The sequence below is a fragment of the Styela clava genome, chromosome 13 (genome assembly GCF_964204865.1).
Source record: "Styela clava chromosome 13, kaStyClav1.hap1.2, whole genome shotgun sequence".
NCBI lineage: Eukaryota > Metazoa > Chordata > Ascidiacea > Stolidobranchia > Styelidae > Styela > Styela clava.
The window spans coordinates 5,895,354-5,923,237 of NC_135262.1; the positions used below are offsets into that span (position 1 = coordinate 5,895,354).

The following is a 27,884-nucleotide window of genomic DNA, read 5'->3' on the forward strand; positions in this document are numbered from 1 at the left end:
AAGTTTGTGTACCAATATGGAGGTACGAATTTTGTTCGCCTACTTTACACCAAGTTGTGTAAACGGACGGAAATCTATGGGCAGGGGGTATATTCACTTGGCTAACACAGACAGTCCCCGAACTCGTAATGGAAATAAAATAAGGAAATTTGGAATAAAATTATGGCCTAACCCTAACCTGGTACACTCACTACGGGAGTATACCGTAAATTGTCGCAGTATATTCGAGTGAAACCGCGCTAATTCAGTGACCGGTCGATCACGTTAGAGAAGTGGTCAGGCTAGCATATTCACAAATTTCGCTATTGCAGTGATGCCAGTCCTAATTCTAAATTCGTTACCACTTTTCAACACCAGGCGAAGTATCTCATGAGCGAGGTCTATGGCGTTAATTTTCAATGGGCACACTGAAATGCCGAAAACCAGCCAAATTAGTTGCGCGTGGTATTTTTTGACAACGGGTTCAATCAGTAGCCTACTCCGCACTCAGAACCTAGGCTCTAGGGCAGGGTCGTCCAACCCGTGGCCCGCGGGCCATATGCGGCCCGCGAAAACATTTCGAGTGGCCCGCGCTGTATTTTTCAGAATTGAATAAAAAAAATTGGAATAAAACTATTTTTCGAGTGATGTAAACAAACGATTTGTTTATTTTCCTGAAATGCGCTCTGCCGGCCCTTCCAAACAAGCCATTAGTGTCATTTTGAATTAAAACCAACCGGGAGGAGATATCGATAAATAAAGGTGCCATAGCCGCTTACACACTTGGGTTCTTACTACTCTATATGTGGTAATCGCAAAACAATCGAAGCCATTCTCAGATTGAGAATTCGTTAGGGAGTGTATATTATGTATTGTTCGGGTTGCCAATATTTTCCGTCCGGAAATAAAAGAGGTGTTTGCAAAAATAGCCTGTCAAGACAGACCACAACTCGTCATGTCGAAGAGCTTGAGAACTCTATCGCGGAAGCTTCAATTGCAAAGGCGGAAAAATTTTCATCGTATTCCTTGGCGCTTGACGAAAGCCCTGACATCAAGGTTACTACTGCTCAGTTGGCGATTTTCTTGCGGGGAGTTAATAATGATTTTGGAATTATCGCAGAACTTGCAGCCATTGTTCATATTAGGGTACGACTAGAGGCATTGGTCTGTTGGTAGCTGTGATGAAAAAGATCAAGCGTCTTGACTTGTCTTTGGCGAAACTTTTGAAATTAACTACTGATGGCGCCCCATCGATGATTGGGAAACAACAGTTTTATTGGTAAAAAATTGAGAAAGTTTGGTGTGTGGGTATTGTTTGTTTTTTCATTGACCTGTAGTCAGTGTAGCAAAACTAGAACATAATGCCATGTTAAGTGGCCCGCGCAATTATTGGTAACCTACATGTGGCCCCTCGGCCAAAAAGGTTGGACGACCCTGCTCTAGGGCAATCCGAGAGGTGGGTTTGTGATTTTTCATATTTATTCAATTTGCTCGGTTTATAGGGTTTTGCTCAATCATCATAAAAATAATTTTAAATAGTAGCAATAATAATGATAAAAAGAACGATATCAAAAAGAGAACAAAATATCCAAGACACTGTTAATCGAAAGTATCGGAGATGAATAGTACTAGCGGAAGATTTGAGGGATATGTAACTCATTGAAATTGGGAATAGTGAGATATCGAAAATTTCATTGATATTCCATACCAATTATGAAGATTACAAGATGCCGGATGAATCCCTGTTCAGTTTGAAACCAGCAAGAAGCAGATGCTATATCGCGCCAAAACAGAAGTGGATAAAATCTGCATTGAACTTGTCAAGGTGGGTAAATGTTTTTCAGTTCGGTAACTTTGATCTCACTAGCGCACAATCACTTTCTTATCTTGCAACAATTTTGGGTAAAAAATAACAGTTTCCATTGTGTCATGGTAAATGTAAAGTACAAAAAAGAATTAAAAATACTAAAGGCAATACAAATTAACCGAAACTTCAGCAACTTCATAATAAAACATAATATAAATCTAGTATTGCTGAAGATGTTCAATTTTAAATAAGTATGATATTCTGGCATATAGCATTACGTTGTTATTGAACTGTCCATTCAATACCTAGCTTCCTTGGATCGAAGCCTATACATTGTGTATTGAGAATTTGTGCCAGCTCAGGCTGGGCCTGTGTCCTGATGTGGTGGGGTTGTATCAGTTGGTGTGGTCCTGGAGCTGCCAGTTGTTGGGAATATGTAGGTGTAAAAGCCTGACCTCCTGTGCCAACAAAAACGACTTCCCTCGTTTGTAAAATACTTCCATCAGGGGCAATAAATGCAGTCTGTTTCAAATGTGTTGGGGCATTTTGAGCCAAAACTGTTGGATGAATAGCAGAAGGCTGGGCAGCTATAGGTAATGTTGACGCAGAAGAATTGGAAATAGGCGCCGGTATTAGAAGTGGTGACGTCTGGTTGGGTATGGTCTTCAGTGATAACCTCTGAAAAAGGATTGAAAATAGAATGAATAAAAAGCAATATTTCCAAATTCCAACGTTTTCATCAAATAGCTCAAGTTTTCAAAATATTCCGTGGTGTATAATGTTAGCCATATGAACCGTTTTGTAATATTTTTGTTCCATTTTATATATAAAAGCTTCGATAATGTTTTGCTAAGCACTAACGTAAACGACCTTCCTGGTATGACGATATGTATTCTAAGTACAGGTTAAGCTTAGTACATATTTGCATTCATTTCAAGCAAACTCGTGTTCACTCACGGCACGATTTAAATTGTTCACAGTTTTACTATATGGCGTAACAATGGTATACAATTGTTCGATTGTTTCCTCTTCGAATGTACACTCTTGCAACAGTCACGTTAGCGAAGCTGGTTCCATCATCGACATTTGATCAACTAAATATAATTGGCTTTTATAATCATGCGCGAGGAGTGACAATGGCTGTTATCTATGTACAAGTAGTGTATGCCTTTTACTAAAATTTTGAATAATTCTGAGATAACTTACCAAATGAGCAGCAGAACGTAATAACGCGTGTTGCGTCCTTTCATATGGAGTCCATCTTGGTTTTGGAGGTCTTCCTTCTAACATGTTTTTATGCCTTTGACTTGACAAATGCTAAAATGAAAAATAAAACAAAGATTGAAATATTACTAAATAACCAAACTCAAACAAAATGTGTATACCACGGACTATAGACCGCTATAACCAGTCCATTTCGGGTATGAGATAAACAGATTTTGATAAGCTGTGTGGATACTGGATGAAAATGAAATCGACCATAGGCTCTGTCAGCCCTGTGACAGCGGGATATCAACTTGTTCCCAACGCCACCACTGGCCCAACCGTCGAGTTTCTATTGGAAGTTCGATGTTACTTGACTATAATAAGTAGCATGGTAATTACCTAAACGGAACACAGATAATGTGCACTTATCGGAATAAAAACTAATGTTGATTTACCTGCAATAATTGTATATCTGAGTTCAGAGTAACTTTGCAAACTTCACAGCGGAATTGTTCCTGGAAAATAAAACAATGCAAATTTATTAAACCATAAGCTTTACACAGAAATGTTTGTTATAAAAATGTTAATAGTTCATTATAGGTCGAGCGGAATTTATCAGTACTGGTTTCTGGTTTTGCGTCTCTATTATGTAAACCAATGATTACGGTAGTTTAACTCGGACCGAAGATAAATTGCATCATTAAGACATGGATATCCTCTAGTCGTGCTTACTGTCATATAAATTAATAGAAGTTATTCATAAGTTATTTTTATTCTTCACGTGAGTTCGATTCGTGCATCATTTCTGTGTTATAGTTGTTATGATTTTAATGTAATGCTTTATTTTAAACATTTATTCAAACGTACTATAATCACAACCTGAACTGATTTGATTCTGAATAGCTGGTGTCGTACACAATTTATATACAAAGAATTGTTATACCTTTGCTACCCTTTGGCAATCATGTAATCTGTATTCACACATAATATCATCGCTGCCTCACCACAGATAAATATTTTGATAGCAAAGAGATATACAAAATTCTTTTAACCACTGTAGACGCAACAGAAATGGAAGCATAATATGACTCCTATTTTCTACGATTTTACGAACCGGGTAAATAAAAATGCATAAAATTGGTATAAAGTTTTAAACTATGCAACAAAATTTGATAAAAAGACAATATGGAGTCAGATATTCTAAAATTCTTCTATCACATTGAAACCGGTCTGAATGGTACTTACCGCTTTTGTTTTTGGTTTGTCCTCTTTAGTAGGCTTAGGTGGTGTAGGTATACCTTGTTCAATATTCTTGTGACGCAAGCTGTTTACATGTTGTTTCATTTGGTTCTCAGAGTTAACGTAAATATCACATACATTACATCTCAGGGATTCTTTTAAAACTGAAACAAGAATTGATCAACTGTAAGAGAAAGCCTATACAGACGCTCGCTATAAGAATACGTGACACTTTTGATACCGTATCACAACTCGCAATGGAAAGGTCTATTACAAGGAAGACCATTGATATTTCAAATTCTAGCCGGGAAGATACAAACCCATCATTTTTATTACCTGCGGGCCTTTCTATCCTTTTTATATAACTTGGTAATGGATCCGGCAATACTACTGGCTCTCGTTGTGGAAAAGCAGTCGTTTCAGAAAGCTTGCTTTCATCCTCTGTGCCATTGGCGACTTCGAGAATGCAGGAACTAGAAACAGGCTGTGATTCGGCACCACAGTTAATATTATGAATGCTTTCGCTTTCTTGTGGACTACTTTCATCACCGATGGTCATACATTGATTTTGATTTAAGTTTTCAGTCGTTTCCATTTTCGGTCCAGTTTGGATTTCGTTACTAGTTTCTTGACTATGATTAAAAACTGCTTGTGTCGTTGAATTATCCGCAGCATAGTAATTCTTATTAGTTGAAAAAGTAGGAACGTTTTTTATAATGTGACTCCCGGTGTATATATCGGTAATAGTTGTGCTTCCCACGTCTGCCATTTTAGGTCCAATTGCAACACTAGCTGTGTCACTTGTACTGACTGGGGTTTCTTCTTCTGAATTAGAAAAAGTATTCCAATTGCCTTTTTCCATAATTGCTATAGTTGAGTCTCGTAGTTTAGTTGGTGATACTTTAGTTTCTGAAAATATAAATACCAATTATTAAATATACTTATATTTAACTCGAAAAAATTTAATTCTTCGACAGCAATTGGTCATACAATGTAATACCAAATTTTAACAGGATTTTCAAAAACTTGTGGCCTAACTATATCTTGCTCAATAAAATGGTCGCTCCAGAAGTGTGTGTACCAATATGGAAGTAACTAATTTTGTTCGCCTATTTCACATCAAGTTGTGTGAAAGGACTGAAATGGACAGGGGATATTTACTTGACTAACACAGACAGTCCCCGAACTCGTAATAGAACTAAAATAAGGAAAATCGGAATAAAATGATGCCCCAACTTGGTACACATACTACGGGAATACTATAAACTAATTTAGGAGTTATGCAATTTTCCAGTTTTTCTATGCCGTGAATTTAGAATTTGTGATTGCATACAATTACGGTAAAATATGATATCTGTTGCCAAATATGGTAACGCATCTCCAATTTAGCTAACCGGATACCGAGTGAAATTTCTCACATTGGTACTTCAAATTGTAATCATTTCACCATTTTTGCAAAAAAAAAATAGAAAGTTTACTGGGAAAGCCAAGTAATCAACCAAAATCACCGATTGAATTTTTAAAGCGTTTCATCCTATAATACACTATGACCATATTATGCTTTTATAAACATCATTATTCTCGACATTATATAAGTAATGTTGTCAATCGCATGTAGAATTAAAATAAAACTGCTGTAGCAATTGTATATTTGAAAGAGTGGAAAAATAACTTACATTATTAAATAAAATAAAATTATTGAAATAATCTTGATTTCTCCCTTTGTAATATTTGAGCTTTAAAATGCGATAATAATGCACCCATATTGCGCAAATGTATTCGCGTCACTCAGCACGCGATAGGTATTGATTAAACTGACAAAATTTTTATGTTAATATATTTCGGTTGCAAACGAGCCTTGTAAAATGGAGTGAAATCCTACACACGCAATATGGTGAAACATGATTCTTCGATCTTATTGCCTACTATACAACTAAAAAAAATGTAAAATTCATTTTTTTTTGTTGGGCTTAGTCTATTTAATCAGAATATCTAATCAAAACAGAACAATTACATCTAAAATGGTTATAGTAAAAAAGAATTTCTCAGTACGTGAAACTTGAAATTATAAAATTATCATCTTCCCACAACCAATTTAGAAATAATCACCCTTTTGATCAAACCTTATAAAAATAGCTTTCTGATTGACAAAAAAATATATTTTGACAAAAGCTGCCGCTTTTCAAAAAAGCCACGAAAAAAATAGTTGTTTTATAGTGAAATTATTTCTCGAAAAGTATTTTTTCCTTTGTATTGAATTTTTGATACCAATTACGATTAGCAATTAATTATATTCCTGATAATTCAATCTCCAAGCTAAGCTAAGTTGACCGAATCAAAACTAAAAACCCGCTAAATTGTTTCGGCAGGAAGTAGCCTTGCCAATTCCACTTGATTCCAGCTTTGATCAATATTTTAGAGTAGTCTGAACATTGTACATTGCGAGTATTGACAAAATATACACGTACATTTATAGCATTGAATTTCTATGATACTAAGAGAAAAATGATAAAAAAATATTTTTGGGACTAGCCATGAGATAATTTCCCTTTTGAGGAATGTCACAAATTTCAAACAGACCTTCAATTTCACGTCATAATTGAAAAAAGTTCGGATCCAAGTTAAAAACCCGTATATAAAAAATCGTATGATTTAAATTACTTATTACTTCCAAATAAATCTATTTTGCGATATAGTATATACATTTTGCATAAGCGTAAAAAACGAACAATTGGTTTTAATTTATTTTATTGACACTTTAGGCTTAACATCCCGAATACTGTACTGTACCAACACCGTACACTAAACTAAAGTTATGCTACTACTTACCTTTACAGCGCTTTAGATACATCACTTTCGCATGCTTTTTCCCTTTGTAATGCATTTCCGCTTGCATCTGCGTATTTTAGGTTAAAAAAGAAAGAAAAAGGTTAAACGCGGATTACGTGACTGTAGCAAAAGATAACCAAAAAATTAGGATTTAAAAAACTGTCAAAACATGTAGACTTAGATGATCACGTAAATAAAGGTTTCGCCATGAAAATGGCAACACAAAGGACAATTCATAGGGTTAAAGCAAAATTTTATATTTTACCAAGTTACCATTTGTTATAATTGGTTCTGGAAAAAACGCACTGTGTACCATTTATAGACCATAATTGACCAGAAAGTCAATTGCCGTTCCAATTACCATGATCATTTGGAATTCAGTAATGACGTCTTTCGTGGCCTTCTACATATATATCAGAAAAAATGATCTCCGCAACTTGGCATGCAAATTTTAAGGTAATGGATGGTCAGTCACGAAGGTACATGTGGTGTAAAATGTTATTTTTAATATTCCTTCACCACCTGAGCTGTCTGTTTCTGAATCAAATATGATTACCTCATATTTTTAACTCATTAGTCATAGTGAAATCAACGCTCTCGCTAACTTTTAGTAAACTATTATTCTTATGATGACTATAAAAATACACGAATCTAAATTGTCTGAAAACTGGCTTCTAAAGTTAATATACAGATGATGAAAGCATGTCAATTATCAGCAGTAATTTGGGTATAAAGATCTTATAACTGTAACTGCAGATTTTGACCATAGATGACTTATTCTAAGATCAATTATGTGTGAAAGCAAATCTTCTGCCTGTGCTGTAGACGAGTTTTATCCAAAATAAATGCCTGGACTGGCGGTAAGGCGGCCAAACTGTCATTTATGTTGGAAATTTTAACAGACTTTGCTTTAAATATTCAGAGTGTAGCTTAACCTGGACTACAACCCTTCACTTTTCTTGTGTTATAACAAAGTTGCCATTGATTATATTGTTAGACTTGCGAGAATTTTCAGAATATAAAGGTAATCACAATTTATGTTTTGATCATGCGAAGGCCGTCGATAAAAACAACGACTGGATGTTGATTTTTTCAGATTCTCACTCGATCTAGCGCAAATTATACCCAACACCGTAACCTTCTGTTTTGGAATCTGTTGTTCAACCGAAAGTGGCTCCTCCCATTTCCCCATGCACAATAGGTAACGTCGTATCGGAAATAATCGTAATGCCTTGTAAATGGGTACGTTATCGTGTTATGTTACATTTCTTATATATACTTGTTGCTTCAGGTAAGACATATACAACATATGTAGCTAAGTTAAATTTATATCAGGGGGATTAAGCAAATTCTATATAGGACTAACATGTAGTGCGTATACTTGATGGAAGGATAATCAATCTCTCTCTGATATTATGTAATCATATTCTATCAAAGTCGATTTTTTTGTGTAGCTCCGAATCGATAAAAGTAGATCAATTCCAGAAAATTGGGTTAAAATTTTCAGGGCGCTCCACAAGTATACTATTTTCCATAGTTTTCGATTAATTTTATATACTTTTACTATCCTATGTGTTAATCATTTGAATAAAAGTACAAGTTACAAATATTAGACTATTTGATGGTACCGGTACGGTATAGTCTGGTCCACGCAGTGGTGTCATTGAATGTACGCAACTGTATATACTGTTCGTTTTAGTAACTATCGTTTTTGGATATAATTTACTCCCATGGAATGGAAGACGTTGTCTGCCAGGCACCATCCATGATTTGGATTGAAGTTATATTGGTTTCCACTTGAACGGCGCATCTGTGTCGCGTATTACAGCTCTCGGAGTTTTCGGGATTGCTGTTTATTTTCATTTGGATTTCGCGTTCATTCATCGCATTTACCTTCAATTATTTTATGTATTTATTTATTTAGCTCATACACTAAGTTTTTTTGACAAAAACTCAGATATAATTTGACAATTGAAAATGGCAGAAAAATAAACGAAATAATTTTCCTTTCAAGATATTTTATTTATAAGCGCATTCTATCACAAACGTTTAGGCATTTGAATTAAAATATTATTTTCCAAAAATGCGAACCATGACAAATACTGACTATTCCATGTAAACGAGTGGGTTGGATGAAACAGCTAAGACCAAGATAATATAACCTCCGCTGTTTTACTTGCTTATTATGAATAAATTTTAGTTAACTTTCAATAATAATACGATATATAGAGTTTTTAATGACTCTTTATGTCATAAGTCATTACCTCACGAGACAAACTGTCTGATGCAGTAGTTTCTAACATTTTTCTCTTAATTCCAACCTATTTCGGAACTTCGCGCATTTCTCCCTTAATATATATAATAACTACTTTAATTGCTCAATTCCTAATGAATTCTTAGCAAGTTATATGCGCAAGCCGCACACACGTTTTTGTACGGTTTAAGTAGTTTATGTGTGCATAAATAAGCATTATAGTAGTCATAATAAAAACATATTAGTAGTTGTACTAAAGCAACTAGCAAACAAAATGACCCCCCCCCCCCCGGGAAGACAAAATTCTTCCCCGAAATCTTCCCCGATTGAAAATCGCTACGGGGATACCTAAGATTATCTATTTAGTGAGACTCGAATGGGTATGGGCAAAGATACAGCCCGTAATGTATGCTTAGAAAGCATATTGCGTGTTTTGGATTGAGCAAATCGGTACCCAGGGAAATTAGGGCAAAATTGAAGTGGACAAATTGAATTATACTTTGACCCGTATGACAATTATCATCAAGTAAAACAAATTAGTTAGTATGACACGTTGCCTCAATCGTGATTTGAATTTGAATGACATTTCTTCGAATACAACGTGCGAATTATCAAGACAATCTTTTCTTGTTGTCGCGTGATCGGGATTGTGCAACTACAATTGAATTTATCAGCAATCTCGGGAGGGTGGATTAAAAAAATCCTGTTAAATACTGTTGAAACGCCTTTAATTAGAGATAAATTACGAGATATGGCGAGAGAGAAAGCTATGTCGAATGAGGGTTAAATTGATTTCTATAATTAGGGACGTAAATACTAATCTGTGCGGCAGAGGAGTACCCGTATTAATAAGGGTCGATCAAAAACCTAACCACCATTGGCTGACTTCGAAAGTATTTCAAACGAACTTGTTCACGATATTTCGAGTTTCAAAGTACCCAATGTGTTACCGATTATCAAAACATCATCTACTCTACGGCATTTATTATTTCTAATAATTTACGCAAAAAATTGATATGACAAAAATCCAGTAATCAGGCTTCTAATCTGGCACTCAGATGCAATGTGTACTACCTACACAACACGAATCCTAACTGAAAGATTCCTCTTTCTAATACCTCACATACTGTTGCTGCCTATGCTAATCCGCTGCAGCATATCCAAAATATTCCACAATTTAAAAAAAAACGCAATCAGATGTATTAACCGCGTACTTTTAGTATTAATATTCTCTATCATATCATGTTACACAGCACGCGAACTCTCTTTTTAATGACATCCGCGATTTTTAGCGTAAAAAGCTTGCCTACGCGCAAGGATAAAGCCATTTTGCTGTTCCAAAAACTGTTAAATATACACGTGAATATTACCTAACATCATATTATTGTTACATTTAGATTATAAATGATAGGGTATGGCCTGAAGATGGAACGAATCATTATTGCAAGAATATGCTATGACCATACTTGATAGATCGAACAAGAATGATAAAATTTTGTAAAATTTTCCGTTTTTGAATAGCGTGCTCTTTCTGTTGTGTTTAGTTGAATTGATTTGAGGGTTGCCAGTTCTTGATAACGGAAGCGGAAATACGCGGCTTCGTCACGCTGTTGGTTTAGACAGAAATTTTCCAGTCTTTGTCTGAGTTGGTCAAAAGTTGAACAACTTGGTATAATAAAGACAGGACGGTTTAATTTTTTTTAAGTGCGTATTGGTGAGTTTTCGGCGGAATTTAATATTTAGATCACGTCCCAAAACGATCAAAATAGCGACCGTTATTGCGAAGGAAATAAAAAAAAAATTTAATTTTTTTATTAAGTTTTTACCAAGGCTAGGAACAAGCCAATGTCAATAATACACCAGCAGCTACATTTTTGAAACATATAATGGCTTTAGCGGCGCTCCAGAAGTGTGTGTACCAATATGGCCATAACTAATTTTGTTCGCCTACTTTACATCAAGTTGTGTAAAGGGACTGAAACCTATGGGCAGGGGGTATATTCACTTGGCTAGCACAGACAGACTCCGGGTGTATCGCTTTAGCGAGGGTGATTGTTAATTTGGTTTTATCTAGTAATGTGACGCTGAGATTGGTTTTCATGTATTCAATTCGAAATGAGGTGTCTCAAAAATGTCGTGTCCCGCATTTGTCCAAATTTTATGAACTTTATATTCTTACTCTAACCTTTTAACCAAAGTATTATGTCTATCCGAACCCAGAACATAGCATGAATCCCACTTAATATACTTGATATAACCATTCCCCCTCAAATTATATTTGCCCCAACTCACAATAGTGGGAGTAGTGTACAACAACTCTTTTGAGACATCGTTCCAAATATATGTATCCACCGATGCGACCATGCGAAATAATCGCAGTCAATTATTAAGAACTTTTCAAAATCAAAATTTTATCTCATTTTACAGAACATCTGTTAAATTTTGTCACCAATGGTCGCAAATATATTACACTATGAAGTTCACTTTATATAAGGAAAAAATTGGGTATACCTCCTCCATTAATTCCAAGGCATGGAATTGAATGCCATGCAGACGTTTAACGTGGTATTGGACACGAGGTGGATACATGGATTGTTTCGATGTTGTTGTTAAAATCGCTTTGCTCTTTAATTACTGAACCAATTGCTTTTTCAGTGGTTAAAGATTGTATCTGACGTCAAAAGGCTTTTTCTAATTTTTGTGGGCTCTATGGAATTCGTTGTTTTCGCGCAATGACGCCGTCAAAATTTTCACACCTTGTGGCGGTTCCGCGTTCGCGTTCGTTTCTATCTGGTGGCCAGGCGAAGACTGCGGTACCTGTAGTCTACCGTGACAGATCGCATACCCGTACTACTTCGCTTCGGATTTTGTGTCAATATACTGAGCTATGCTCCTTGTGTTGTTGATGATGAGGTGCCTATATTCTACACTGAAAACTTATATTTAATCTGACTTATTTAAAATTGCTACTGCTTTATACATACGTTTAAACCAAAACTATACCTTGGTTATGATATGAGGCGCTATGGACATGCCCACTATTTTGCGATTTAATCAATGTTTCAATAATCTACAAAATCTGTTACAATCGATGCTTGGTGTGGACAATTTTTATGGTCCAGACTTGTCAAATATATTTCACTGATGATTTGCAGACCAAAGACTTTTAAATAATTGAAACAACTAGTGAAGTTTGACAGCTTAATGACTCAATTTTGAAGTTGAGAACAACCAAAAGCCTACTTTATCAATAAAAGTATTGCATTTGAATATTCTAAATACATAATTATAATATTTTATATATTATATAAAATGTATTGTTTATATACATGTTTGCATAGAAACAAACACGACATGGTGGACAAACTTATTAGAGAATATATAAACAAGTTACGCAATTTTTCACACAAAAAACATTCAAACTCTTTACAGACAGAACTAGACACTTGCCTTCTCTATACATATATAATAACCTTTGCTGCCTGGACTACTGGCGCCTTTCTAAATTTTCATATACATACATCTGCAAAGCGTATTGTCTTCAATGTTAATTCCAAATCTTCTTAGACCCATTCTACATATTCTCTATCTTTGTCGTTCTTTTTTGCTGAAGCAATAAAAGCGTACTCGCTCTACTATATCTAACTTTAGAAAAACGAGATGCGATGTAAAAACAATTTGTAACAAAATCTGAACTAATGAGCGACATTGTAACAAAATGGTCAATTATAGGTTATCAAGATAAAAACACGAGTGACCAGAGGTCAAATTTCAAAGCGATTTTATTTCTAAAGCGCCACCAAGTATAGTGTCATTGATTAATCGCGTTTTCAAACAAACAATATCAGTCAGTTTATTTGAACAGTAACGTCAAATTATAACCCACGTTATAAACAGGAAATGAGCAGTTTAGATTTGAGCAATAATAACAAAATAGTGATACAATGTAGATTTTAAATGCGAGAGCAAAGTCCGTACCACCAACAGATGAGTTTATAAGAGATATAACCGGTTAAAATCTAAAATATGAACATCTCAGGCCGAATAGGGACACAAAATTATTATATTTGCCGTCTTGAAGTAGGCCCAGTGCCGGATTTACCATTGGGCAAAGTAGGATCGACATTCAATTTTGAACTGTTACTCATTTTTAAGCGTTTTCAAAGTTTAAAGGCATTTTCAAGAATATGACAAGTTAAAATTTTTGTTTATGACGCCATTCTGTATTTAGTATATCAAATTTTTAAGCCAATTATGACGCAATAATCGATTTCATAGCTTGTGACATCATTGTTTAAGAGGGGCCTCAAATAAAATGCTTTATGATTTAAAACAGCCAAATACTCTAATGGCGTTTATCATCACTGGCAATGTGGGTGGTCTGTTGTACAGAATTATGACATAAAACCATAGTTATTTACAAACCAAACCCTGTTATTAGTTGTTGCAAAAAGATCAAAGTAATAACTAAATCGTATGATATCTTACCTGTGAGTTGAATATAACATTGCAATTGTCACATCTTCTCATCGCAGGGGTTTGTATCTTGCTTTGATTATACATTGCTTGATGAAGGACTGCCTTTTCTACTGGTCCTAATTGCTGAAAAACAAATCATAGACTTGTCTAAAACATTGCCACGTATTTTGGTGTTACTAAGAAGAAATATAGTTTAGCTCTGAATACGACTCTGGGCAAGCAGGCGTTTGAGAATGTTGAAATCTTTCCCGTTGAGCGTAGATTGAATTGAGCAACAGTCTCACTTACTTCTAAGAATAGATCATAGAGCACATCTTGTCTAGACTCAACTATTTTTTATTGTTGTCCGTGAACGCAGTGAGTTCTAATTCACACCCAATTCCCTACATGACACACAAAATATTTGGGGGCTAAAGAAATATAATTCGATATAGGTCATCGACCTCCACACCTTTCCCAAATTTTACACAAAAGCGAATAAACTAAAATAAAAAACTAGTGCACCTCTAAACGTAAGATCGAGTTTTCAATTAATAATTTAACTGAAAGTGCGCGCATTATCATGAAAATCTACTTTGTCGCAGTTTATTTTAGAGTTAAGCAGAGGCCATGCATGAACCGAACTTAAAAAATGCATTTTATGCATGCAACATACTCGATCAAAAATACATTTTTTTATTAAAATACCATTTCATCGAATTTAAAATGAAATGTACACTAGATTAAGTTTGGCCGTGTATATAAACCTATTCTTGACGCCACAAGTATACACGAGGCGATAAATTATTAAGAGTACAAAAAAGCCTATACCTAAAGCTGGGATAATTCTTTGTCACAGGAAAGGACGATTGCCGAAACAACAGATGGTCGCAATGGCCTTATTCCTGGTCTATTTATTATGCATCATAATGTGTACTTTGACTTCAGGCCTTTAAGCCGTAATTGATTAATTTTATTACATTTGGGAGCACTGTTACGTCACTATCAGACGGTTTTTTGATACACATTTATGAAAAGTTGTGTGGGTAAACTGAAACATATAAATGTTATTACTATATATTTAATATATATTCTTGTGTTTTCTAGTAATAATATAAATTCTACCCCAAAAATAAAATATGGCTTTCATATGACATCTATTTTATGAGCCATACCAAGTACAAATTCTTTTTAGATCCAAACGTTCCCAATTTTTTTTATTAAGCAAGTAGAGCAACCTTTTATGCCTGATCTGATATTTAACGCGTTTTAGCTTTTAATCTAATGTTCTATCTCCGTCAAAAATGTCAAATCTTTTAAGAAAGGACAAATATATTAGTACCCTACAGACTTTGTTCCGGTTTTGTTCAGTTTCCATATTAAAAATGGATGCTTGATCATTGTGTCATCACAGCTTGAACTTTGGTCTGCTATGACACGTGACTTCAGGTCAGAGCAGCGGAAATCAATTTCCACACGAAGAAACGGATTATCATTTTCATGCTTTTTGTTCTTCATTTGTTTTATTGATACATGACTTGTTGACATGAAGTCACATTACTGTGTTTCGTGTTAACTTAATGCTAAGGTCATTATTGATAACTATTATATATCAAAATTCAAAAATTTTGTTGGAAAAGCTATCTTCATTTTAGGCCAAAAATTCAAATTTGTTAGATAAACTTTCAATATCTGATTTATAATAACCTTTGGCACGGGAACATTTATTTTTATGTATAAATTACATTTTATTTTCCATGATAAATGAGCATAGTTTTATGCTCAAAAAGTCACAGACTTCCAAAAAATGTCATCCGATATTTTAGGATGGCGTAAATACTAAATGTCATCCTGATTATTCATAATTTTTTTCCATTGTTAGGTCATAAATATATTAATCATATGTTGAATTTTTTCTTAGCATTCCGCCTAGCGTGACAAGTTAATCTAGTATTATAACTAATCGATATGATTCAATATAATAATATTAATATTGCTTTTCGAGTTTCTGAATTAAAATGGTATAAAGGTGCAAAATACAAATCTACGAACCATGCCATTAATAGCTCCTAATGACCCTTCTTGAACGACTGCAGAAAGTCTAGGCGGGATTTTTTCACTGGGCGGGAAATGTTGATTGTCCACTTGAGGCGCTGTATGCGTAGGCATAATTGCAGATTGTCCACCAATGACAGGAGAAATCTCAAAACTTTGAGGTCGAATTGATGGCCAGCTCACGCCTGTAAGAATTATGAAAATTTTCTTTAAAAAATGTTTCTACTTCTCTCTGGGCATCTGTATGGGAAGGTAGTCTTCCATAAATAGACAGACAGCAAATAGGAATTAGAAACGAACGGTGTATAATAAATATATATATATACCCTTCTGCTACCCTGATAAGCTGCTATGTTTTGAAATGACCTGGCATTAATCCTGAACAAAACCAACTTCAGGGCGATGACGTTGCTCCAAAGAAGATTTAGGAAAGAAAATTGTGAACTATTCTACAAATCAAATTTAAATACGATTTATGAAATAAAATGGCGAACGCTTGCAAAGAAGTGCAAAACAATTTACTATTTTTTTTACAAATTTTTAAAACATGAACATAACTAAAAAAGAATAAATTCCACTATAAAATTATTGTTATTTAGAAACTATGAATGTACTAAAATATATATTTAAAAAACGTTAATGAACAAAAATAATTTAAATCACAATTTGAGTTTGTGTGTTACGTTAAATGCTAGAATTTAATGGTGCTTGGGATTTTGAGCAATAAATTTTTTTTAACTCAATTAAATCGGAGGATTTGAATTTTTACTTTTAATTTACATAATTAATGCGCCTTCGCTTTTGGTACTGTGAAAATTAATGGTACAGCTACTCTAATATAAGGGTAACAATTTGAAATGATAATGCCCCAGCTGGAATGTTTGCGACAAATGTTCAACTGCGCAAGTCGTAATTACTGTTTCATTGCTGTAAATTTACTGATTTTGAAATGAACGGCAGAATAAAAACGTATTGATATTTTAATTAAGACATTTGGCAGAAAATATTAGCCCACTTCATAAAGTTGTTCAGAAAAAAATCGGAAATTTTTTTTAGGAATTTTCCTTACCAGGTATGACGTCCATCAACGTTTTTGACACTGGTCCTGATATCATGACAGCTATTCAGTATAATATAGAATTTTTTGTTATTAATCTACGATAAAATAAGAAATCAAATTATTACTAACACTTATAAATGTTTCAGTCTGTATACACTTGTCTGTAAGTCATTTTTAAGAAATGAGCAGAACTGCCAATAATCCTGACCTTCATTGAAGCAAAGATAACATTACGTTTAAGATCTTGGTGCTGCTATATAATTGATGAGGGTGCCGTGTTTCTATCGACCTATATATAGCTCGATGGTGGGTAGAGGGTACAACCTTCATGTCTTGACAAGTTTTTAAGATTTTGCTGGTTAGTCTAGTTGGTGTAGAAATATCGTTGTTTGTTTTTAGAAACAAAATTTTGATTACTGCCTAATTTTTCTTCAAATTTGTGAAAAAAATGGCACGTTGAAAAAGAATTGACAACGGAGGGTTTGTAACGTCCAAAACAATTAACGCGAATAAGATTGAAGGGGTAAAACGTAGAGATTTAGAATTACAGAATTACATGAAATTTATTTGAAAAAGCCAATTTTTTTTCCAACTTCAACTTCTGTCAAAGTTTAGAATTGCCGCAAATCCGTTTGTTATGAACACAAAATAAATATGTTGTTTGTTGATTCACTGGAACATGAATCACTGAGCATTATGAGGTCATAGTTATTTTCCGAGGATGAACTCTTCTTTTGATAATTAAATATTCTTCGATTGACAACCGCATGGTACAGATTAAGTTATTGATTTTGGCAATCGCAAAATTGCTTGAACCGGAGCCTATTTCGAAAGCGACAAAATTAAATCAATTTCAATCTGGACTAAATTGATCCTCTATATAAATTATGTTTTGTTCAAGTAAAACTGGTAATGTAACCGAACTTATTGGTGTTTCTCATACCATACAATCTGTCCAACTTGGATTGAAAACTTTTGCGAGACCCCTAGGGGGTGCATAGCGGCCCAGATTAAGAAACCCTGATCTATACGATCGGAATTAAAAGTTCACAACTCTTTCTTGTCACCAATTTTGTTTTTAACAAAATATGTAACATGTAGAATATTTTATAAACAGTAATCAATTGCTGAAATCCACGGTGTTGTTTAGTACAAGCGTCTCGAGAGATGATTAAATGGTCGCTTGTTTACGGTATTATCAAATTGTACATATATTATAATAACATAGTCTGCAATACTGAATGATAAAAGCCCACCGTTACTCGCCCAATTTTCGACTGCATATAAACTAATAAAAGTATATTTCCTCACATTTATTGGCTTTCTCTTTAAAAGATCACTAAAATTAACAAAGAAATCTAAGTTTCTAAAGTTTATAATCTCGTCATCTCTGTGGTGACTCGACGCGCTTTCCACCTAGATCTCTTCGAAATTAAAAACATTGATGATTTTGATAAAAAATATGTCAGCAATGCTACATTTTCCACTAATGACCTATCGCAAGAAAGACATTATTTTGCAAGACTATAATTGCCTTCCACTTCAAAAATGATTGTACGACTTGGCTCCAGCCGCACCGGTCTCTTACCTTACACCTGAGGCAAAAATAAACTTCGTTCAAACCAATTCGTAACTTTGCGTCAAAATTTACAAATCCGCATTGGCAGGTTTCAATGTACTTGTCCGATTTCTTTTATTTTTCCATGTTTGATCGTATTAAACATTAAGTTTGGCCAGACTCGATCTACGATAAATTGTTTTTGCGATCGCAAATTAAAATTGAGAAGCTCCACTTAGCTGTCAACTAATCAGCAACCGTTAATTTTTCACTTTTACTTTAAAATGCACACAAAAAATTGACCTGTTAAGTAAACTAACACTCGATCAATTTTGAACCGCAACTAATCATACACTTTTATGCATGATTTATACCAGCTAGCCGCATGGTAGGTCATACTTGTCATTTTACTTGGTATTGTGCATTTATCTTTCTTATCTTACTCTATTTTAATGGCTTCTTCCGTGAAACCAATGAGGCTAAACGACGCAAAATATCGCAGAGAAAATATACATCAACAGATTAGTTTTCCACGACCCTCTTAAAAGGGCAAATATTACATTTACGTGTTTACCTATACTACAAATGATACCTTCGCCAATACATATTTCTTTGAATAATTGTAAATACAATTGATCAAGTAACATTATAGATTTGATATCGACCCAACTTTTGAAAAACTAGTCGATTCCAACTGCCTGGAATCGTCTGTTTCCCTACTTATTTTTATTCCAAAAATAAGACGACGTTTCTGCTAACTATGCTATTTATTTCATCACAATGCTCATTTTATTGGCTTTCTGATGACGGAAAACACATTCCATCAATGTAGAATTCTTAGAAATTTAAATGATAACATCACTCCTTTTTCTTGATAACTAAATTAAATTTCGATGAAAACGACCACCGTGAAATATGATTTTAACCTCAGCTTAAAGCTATTCAACTCAACATATCTAATTAATCTAAATTTTGATTTTCAAGTTTTGCTTTCTTTGCTATTTTCGCCCATACCATTCTGCAGTGGAGAATATTGCTATGGTTATTGTGGGTTTCGGTTTTGTGACTTTTTTATTATCTGTCGATTTTCTGTCTGTATTGTGACGAAATACAGATTCACCGTGAAACACCATGATAATCGCCGGTATCAAAACCCCTATCCACCATTTCAAATGCTTATCGATAGTTGCTTTTATTCCGTTGCGGCTGTTATTTTTCCAACCATGGGACAAACATGATACACGTCTGTTCGTCTCGTATTTGGTAACTATAGAAATTGAAATATAAAGAAAGGTATTTTATGTTTAAATTTTGAGTTTGATAGACAGAAAGTAGGGAATGCTTTTTACGATTTTATACATATCACAAACTCCCGCGCAATCTTTCCCGTCCAATGTCCAAATATCGATTTTTCCTTCGAAAAATCCATCAATATTTCACGGCGATAGCTAAATATTACCTTCATTTAGGATACAAAATGATAATTTTATATAATGAAAAATAATAATAGGCTTGCGGAAAAAACGAATGCACTTTATTTATTTATTTTTTAAAATAATTTCATTTTTTTATTTTAATGTTTAGTTAGAGCTTTAAACACAATATTGGATATGCGATTATTTAGAGATGAGTTATTTAGAAAAATAAGGTATTATTTTTAATTTTTTAATATAAATTGGACAAAAATAGATAAAAATTTGAGGCATATAAAACAATTATAAAGTGACTTGACGCGAATTTTATAATTTTTTGAGATTTGTAAATTGCAGAATCGAAATTTTGAAATTATTTAATTTTAAAATTATTTCAAACTCTGAAAATTCAAAATAAATCACCATTTTGCGTGGTGATCTATTTTATAATATGTAAAAACCTGAAATCAAGTTAATTCGAGTTAAAAGTTAGGTACTTAAAATATAGATTTTTGAATTAAAACCATATTTTATAATCTTCAAATTATTTCCTTGCAAACATAATAGATCTTCAGAGCACAATAGGGCGGGTATTGATATAATATACTTTGATATTTCATGCTTTCCGTTTGCACGAAATTGGTATCGGTACGTCTATTATTCACATTAATGCCAAAAATTCCCACCTGTCAAAGATTGCCACCGACGACAAAAAATCGGTGATGTCGCGGCAACTTGTTCATCATAATCTGCGGTTATTTACGATTATCATATCTAGCCAAGTATCAACAAACAATTTGTATTCAGACACAAAGACAAGATTAATTAACACGTGTTAATTTTGAACTTTTGTACATGACACGTTGTCCCATTTTTAATATAATTAAGTTACCTACCTAAGTTAATTAAATTACCTACCATTACAATTACAAAAGCACCAAATCAAACGCAATTTTTCGAGGCATTCACAAAAAAAATTCTAAATTAACTTGATATTTGACAGAAATATTTTGGGCGTTCCCGTAGTATGTGAACCAAGATGGCGGATACCTAAACATAGTATGTGTACCAGGTTAGTACCTTATTTATGTTATTTATGTTACCAGGAGTACCTTATTTTGCAATATAAATAAACCTCATATCTCACAAATCTGAAAATTTCTCTGCCGTCTCGAGTTCTCCACTGATCAACATTTGTTTTTCAAATGCCATTATATCAGCGCACGTACACTCACGTGTATATCACGCAGAATTGATCGATACAAAGATTACCCGTGTAAAGGGATTATCATGGTTTTATGATTTATCATGCATGGTTTGTTATCAAATCGAGCTCATTTTTACACTATTCGATAATTCTTCATGCAAGGCCAAAGATTTTTATTTATACCTGAATCGCATTCTATAGTTTACTTTGACACGGCTCTTCCGGTTTTATAAGTTTTGACCTTTGGCATCGGTGTATTTTTATCACTAACTGTCTTTCTTTTGGAATGGATACAAAGCTACCTAGTTTTATAAAAATTGATGTTGAAACAACGCGAAATTCAATATTTCTCACATTTTTACATCCTCAAAACAGCGCTTCAGACGTGTGTGTACCAATATGGAGGTAACTAGTTTTGTTCGCCTACTTTACATCAAGTTGTGTAAAGGAACTGAAACCTATGGGCAGGAGGATATTCACTTGGCTAACACAGACATTCTCCGAACTCGTATAGAACTAAAATACGGAAAATCCAAATTAATTATGGCCAAACCCTAATCTGGTACACATACTACGGGAGTACCCTCAAAACTACAAAAACTGCGTTTATTTAAACTCAAGTTTCATTTTATTCCGAATTCATTATTTGTCTTTTTTCATGCGATTTCCAGATTTGACGTTACAATTATTGTATTCCGCTCAGAAATGTCTTCATATTCTCACTGTCTAATGCTCGTATATATACCGGTACGTCTTTTCTCTCTCTCGTTCTTGTGAAAACGAAAACGGAAAATGTCGCAAAAACTTGTTTATGAACTTCTTAGTCTACGATACGACAATGTTGACACAAAACAGACTTCCGTTCGCATTAAAATTTAAATTTTCACCGTTTCTAAATCTACTTTACGGTGGAGCGAAAAACCACGTACAGATACTATAGCATATTTCGAGAAAGAGGTGATTTTAGTTCGCGTCCCTTCACAGTGCATTTTGGAGCATTACCACCTCTCTAATATGATGTCATTTCGTATTATGACGTCACGTTTCGCTTTCTGTTTCGTTTGATGGACAAATATATTACCAAGTGTGATATATATATGTGCAACTGATATTAAAATACAATCACCACTTAGGATGTTTTAAAAGTATCTGAATGAGAAAATAAGATATTATTACCAATTATAGAATACTAAAAATTAAAATTCTTTTTTGTATTGTTTGTTTTTGCAGTAAAAATTCCTACGATATATTTGACCGATTGAAATATGAAAAAAGCCCGTAAGTTTGCACCGAAAACGTAAGTAAAAACTTTAAAGATAAAAATGTCTCAATATATTCTTACGACTTATGGAAATAGTCGATAAGTTAACAAAACAAAAACTAATCATATATTCCATTTCAAATTTATGGAGCTGAATATTTCTCATCTTTTTCTATACAGTTATTGCGTCCAATTTTGCTTTTCACTACTTTGCTACAAAAACTTTCGATTACCACATTGCAATAAACTTCCAGCTTTCTGCATACTCTACGCCAACCCTCAATATTGTCGCAGCTCGTCACCATACGGCTGACACTTTTGTTCTTTGTTCTATTACCCAACTTGACTGATTAAAAAAGTTTTCTCCCTTTGAAAAAGCTTTCAACTAGATTTAAAAAATAATGAGAAAATTCATTCAAGCTGTTGCTAATGCACTAAGAGATTACAAATATCAATATTTTCCGATATTGGATTCACACATTTAGCGAAAGTCCTTTAATCGGCGTCAGACTAATCAATGACAGCAAATAGTCGCCCGATTTGGAGAAAGATTTGAAACGGTACAAATTGTCCCGATAACTCCTTCACCAAGCATGAGGGAGTGATAACACGATCACAAAACACTTGGTTTATACAAGTCCCACGCTTGAAAAATACCAAAGTAACAAAAAAGTTTTATCAATATAATTCCACGGGCGAAAGCCTAATTAATTAATACCATTTACTGAAATGCATGATTTCTTCGTCGTGGTGTTATTATCGGAAATATCTATGGTCGCTGGAGATTAATAAATTGCGCGCTACATCTGATAAATAATAAATAGAAAGAGAGAAAATTTAACAACGTAAGCTATGAACGGTTCTTCGGTAATATGCTCTGCAAATCTTAGAATACGTTAAAATAAAAAAAATAGGCTGATCAGGATTATATTTTTGTTCATGTCAATTGTACAGGCAAGCATCCCCAAACAAACTAAATTATTTAATGGAAATATTTCCAATTCGTCATTTGCATGAATACCCAGTTTATTACTACCTATTTGAAATAGATATTACCGTTTTTTCGTTTTTTTACCAGTTTTTTTAGGTCTTGTTATATCAATTCAAGTTAATCCCCCTCAGAACTAAATAATACGTATTAAATTAAAACTGTTTTTTTAACTGACGACTGAACACAGACCCCTCCCCCCAAAAAAGAATCTTCAGAAGTATGTGCATCAAGATGGGGCCCAACCTGAACATAGTATGTGTATCAGGTTAGGGTTCAGGTTGTGCGCCATCTTGGTGCACATACTTCAGGAGCGCCAAAAAAAAGATACCATATAAACCTATAATCATATTAAAATTATTTTTAATCGGGATGGATCTTACTCTAGAGCAGTCATGGGCAAAGTCCGGCCTACTAGGTAATTCAATCTGACCCGCCTGATGCTCCCATAACCAAACCGAAACCAAATTTTGATATTTTAGGTAAAAATAGCTCAAGGAACTTGTTGAAATTGCGGTTAAATTTAGTTGTGGTACAAGGTTTATTGTTCTTTGCTGTTGCTTTTGTAACACTGTGAACATTTTTTACAAAATTTAACACTTTACGTCATACTACATGGCCCGCCAGTCTAGGTGGTCAAAATTTTTGGCCCCTGATCCAAAAACCGTGCCCACCCCTGCTCTAGAGTCTAGACCTAATCTATCAAATGCATGACGCCAAGGTAAGATTGAACTTGCGAGTTATAAATTACAATTTTAATTACAAAACATTTGACCAAATGAAATGCGCTTACAAATTATTAAACTGGACGACGAGTAATCTTTCTATTGACAGGGATAATGACAAAATTAAGGAATGACCTTTTAAAAATAGAAATACGCAATTTCTGCACGCACATGATTTATTCAAACAAAAAAAATGAAATTTGAGGTCAATTCCAGCGTAGTTGAGAGAACGGAATATGCAATTTGTACTTGCTAATCGTGGATTTTATATGGTCCATATTAGTTCAACCATTAACAGGTATTATTATTTATGTCATGAAGTCACAATAACCAAACTAATTTTATTTTAAATCGTGAAATAAATAATCTTTTTTTAATGTTTTACTGTTTAAATTTTGAAATTATCTTAAGTTTGCACGAATATTATACCATTCAATATTCTGGCACATTGTCAAATTGAAAAGCAGTCGTGTAATGTAAAAATGTGGAACGCCACAAAAATGTTTCTCAAAAAAGTATTAGTTCTTCTTGGTATTAAGAGACGACTAGACATTTTGGCAGAAAGCGACTCATTTTGGATGACGTTAAAAAACTCGCCGAAAAATTGTTAAAATGAAGTGAGTAATTTTGTTTGAACTTTGACCTATATATTCTAAAAAATATTTCTATTTTTGATGGTCTTACACTTGTTCGACTTCAGCAAATTCCAAATATAGCACTCAATTTAATTTTTGGGCTAAAAGCTTTTCTCTGGTGGCACCTAGTGGCGGTATTACTGCTTATTGATTTAATCGGTAGATGCCAAATAAAATATGTCTCCCCAAGCACCCATTTCCTTATTTGCTAACGTAACGTTGGCTAATCAGCAAAATGCAGAAAGTAACATAATAATGGACGTTTCAGCATCCACTCAGACGGATTTTCAGGCATGGTTGTAAACAATACCTCGTTTTTGCATGCTATTTGTTAGTTTTTAGTTGTGTTTAGGAAATTTAAGTATGAATTAAATAACTTAATGGTTATTATGTTTTTCTAGGAGTTTTGGTTTAATTGCAGTAATGAAATATTAGTATAGAAAAGGCCGTAATGGATTGGGCTAAATTTCTCTACCGGCTCTTTGAAATGACAGGTTGTTTGTTGAATGTTTTGAATCAGAATAATGGTTTGAAACATATAACCATTTTTATAGGCGCCAACTCGCTAAACCAATCCTAAAATAGACGACAAACATGGTATAGTATAGGAAGAATTTCCCCGGGTCAAAGGTCTTTAAAACATCCATTTTGTGCCCTGTCGCCGAAGTTACAGTTATTTGACGGTTTGAAATTATTTACACGGTAAAAACTGATGCCATCCGAATTATTTATTGAGCCTGTCCAGTAAAACGAGTAAAAATTGGTATCAAGTAAATCATGTGGAATTTTGTTTCAGGAAGCCGATTAATTTTAATTAATTAATCTAGTGCCAAATAAAGAAATAAACTGAAAAGGTATTTTGATGATATTGGTAAGCTAATCATGATGAATATCTTATTTCTTTCTGACAGCACTTGAATGGTTTAGGTTGCACATTCGTATCTTTACGATATCAGTGCTTTAAAATTTGTTCAAATATATATACTCATTGTATTAGTATAACACCAAGTAATTGGGTATTGTACACGATACAGTAATCTTTTGCCTTTTTCCAACACTACGAGCATGTTAGGGTTTTGTACAAGGCTCGGCTTTTTGTGCACACGGAAATTTTGAACTATATAAAAATCGTATATAAATAGATAGCATATTAATAATTCGCGATAATCAACGAACAAAGTAATTAATTTACCTGTATTTGATTGGTTGTTTACTGGTTCACGTGGCGTCACTGTAGATCCATACAACTGATTATGTCCAATTTTCAAATTTGATTGCAAAATTCCACCCGGCATGAATTGAGCCATTTTTGAATTTATGTGGGATGGAATCATCATAGGCGACATGAATGGCTGACTCAAATTTCCGCTTGTAAGTAAAAAATTACCCGGCCGGGGAGCCGTAGCAGGATAAGGGACTACGCCCGGAACTTGTTGGGTATCCACAAATCCAACTTGCGCCAATCCTTTGTTTGCGTTATCATTGGACGGATGTATTCCCATGCTTGATTGTCCCGCCATGAACGATGATTGAGTCACGTGATTTTGTTGGGCGGCAAAGTACATAAAGCGTATTTGAAGAAACAAACAATATTATCTTTCTGTAATCTGATTTCGAAGTGAAAAATATACTTAGCTTAGTAAATAGAATAACTGATAAGCGAAGAAGTGTATTACCTTTACAAATATCTATAATCTTGCCTCGAAAAGTCGCCTACAGGTAATTTCACTCAACAGCGAACTAAAAACCAACACAGCATATGTTAACCACCACATTCAACACAAAAATGTTCAACAACGGGATAATTAAATAATTCCAAACAAATTTTACTGTGATTGACCATGTTATTAAGCCTCATTCTATTTGACCCGAGGCGGACATGTGAAAGACAATAGTAGAGTAGCTGTCGTGTTTGATTGCAATACACTCAAGAAAAACGACTTTCTCATTTTGGATTTTAAATAGGATTTTGTTCAATTAAAACAAATTAAACTTACACCAAACTTGTGATGTATTTTCACCTTCCCGTTTAGAGTTTAAAATATGAAATTAACGTACTTGCGAAGACGAAAACACACTAATCAAAATCGTCAGTAAATAAATCTGGAATTTCAAATGAGAATCGCGAATGTGGCACTGACAAAATAAGATATCGGCGAACTAACTATTTCGTGGATGTTTCCCCTTTTCAGGTATGCATTAATGACGTCACAATAAGTTGAAGGGTGCCTGGAAGAGAGTATGTATAGTCACCTTCTGCTAAAACGGCCGTTTTAGTGCATTTGGACTAGTGGTGTGTAGTATTCCATGCTATACTATGATTAGAATATATATACACATATGAAACTTCAGGAATTTGGTAGGAGTACTATATCCATATTCTGCTTTTTATAGAAATTGATTATCACGGAAATGGTTTTCTCGCAAATGATTCTGAATAGAGGTCCATATTACTCTACGACGATTACGACTGATTTTATTTTTTGGCGCAATAGAACTTTACTAATCGTTGCTGACTCCATTATTTAATACTTCTCGACGCGCTTCTCCTGTCTGATTTAACTTATAATTTATAATTGTTGCTTTTTATCCATTTGGAAATTGGATTTTGAATTAAAAAACTGAACCTTTTTTATTCGGTACTGTATGCTTCATTTTTTTTTTCACTCCAAGTAGGTGTCCTGAGTATTTACACTATTTTAAAGCTTACCATTAAATCTTAGCAATACCATTCTATATCTGCATAATATACTGTTCGCGATCCAGGTAACTGAGATTGTCATGCCAAACTAATGAAATTTCGTTATAAAAGCGAGCACACCATTCAAATCATATCCCGCAGAGGGTTAAATTAGTCTTCGATTGTAACGACATGACGAATTTCACAAGCACTTGTGACAATTTCCAACTTTTTTGTGTTTGTCTTGGACTAAGTCTAATCAGACGTGAGTTGTGGAAAAATTATTTTAAAAATATTGAGTCTATAATAGCCCAAGCCGAATCTATTATGGCCCGATGCCTACTTGACACCAGCTGCAACAAAAAACATACTTATGTTTTTGATAACGATACACAATAATCGATATTTTAAGTACCTGTTGCCCAATGGATATGAAGTTTATGAAATATTGCGTTTTTTTTCTCATTTCATTTTTAATATTTATGTTGACTACTCGTTTTTAAAAATTTCTAAAAATCGTCAACGTTAGGG

General features: G+C 34.0%; 1 protein-coding gene across 2 annotated transcripts; it reads right to left on the reverse strand.

Moving 5' to 3' along the window:
• Positions 1-1,421: 1,421 nt before the first annotated feature.
• Positions 1,422-26,303, reverse strand: LOC120332610 (uncharacterized). 2 transcript variants are annotated; one of them, XM_039399889.2, is made up of 9 exons: positions 25,866-26,303; positions 15,825-16,012; positions 13,803-13,916; positions 7,061-7,127; positions 4,568-5,140; positions 4,238-4,395; positions 3,448-3,507; positions 2,993-3,103; positions 1,422-2,464 (listed from the first exon to the last, which is right to left on the reverse strand). In XM_039399889.2, exons 1-9 carry the CDS (start codon positions 26,236-26,238, stop codon positions 2,069-2,071), a joined length of 2,040 nt encoding a protein of 679 aa, XP_039255823.2. In that variant the 5' UTR covers positions 26,239-26,303; the 3' UTR covers positions 1,422-2,068. The 2 variants fall into 2 exon arrangements, with proteins under 2 accessions (XP_039255823.2, XP_039255824.2); XM_039399890.2 differs by lacking the exon at positions 25,866-26,303 and adding an exon at positions 16,897-17,040.
• Positions 26,304-27,884: the final 1,581 nt, after the last annotated feature.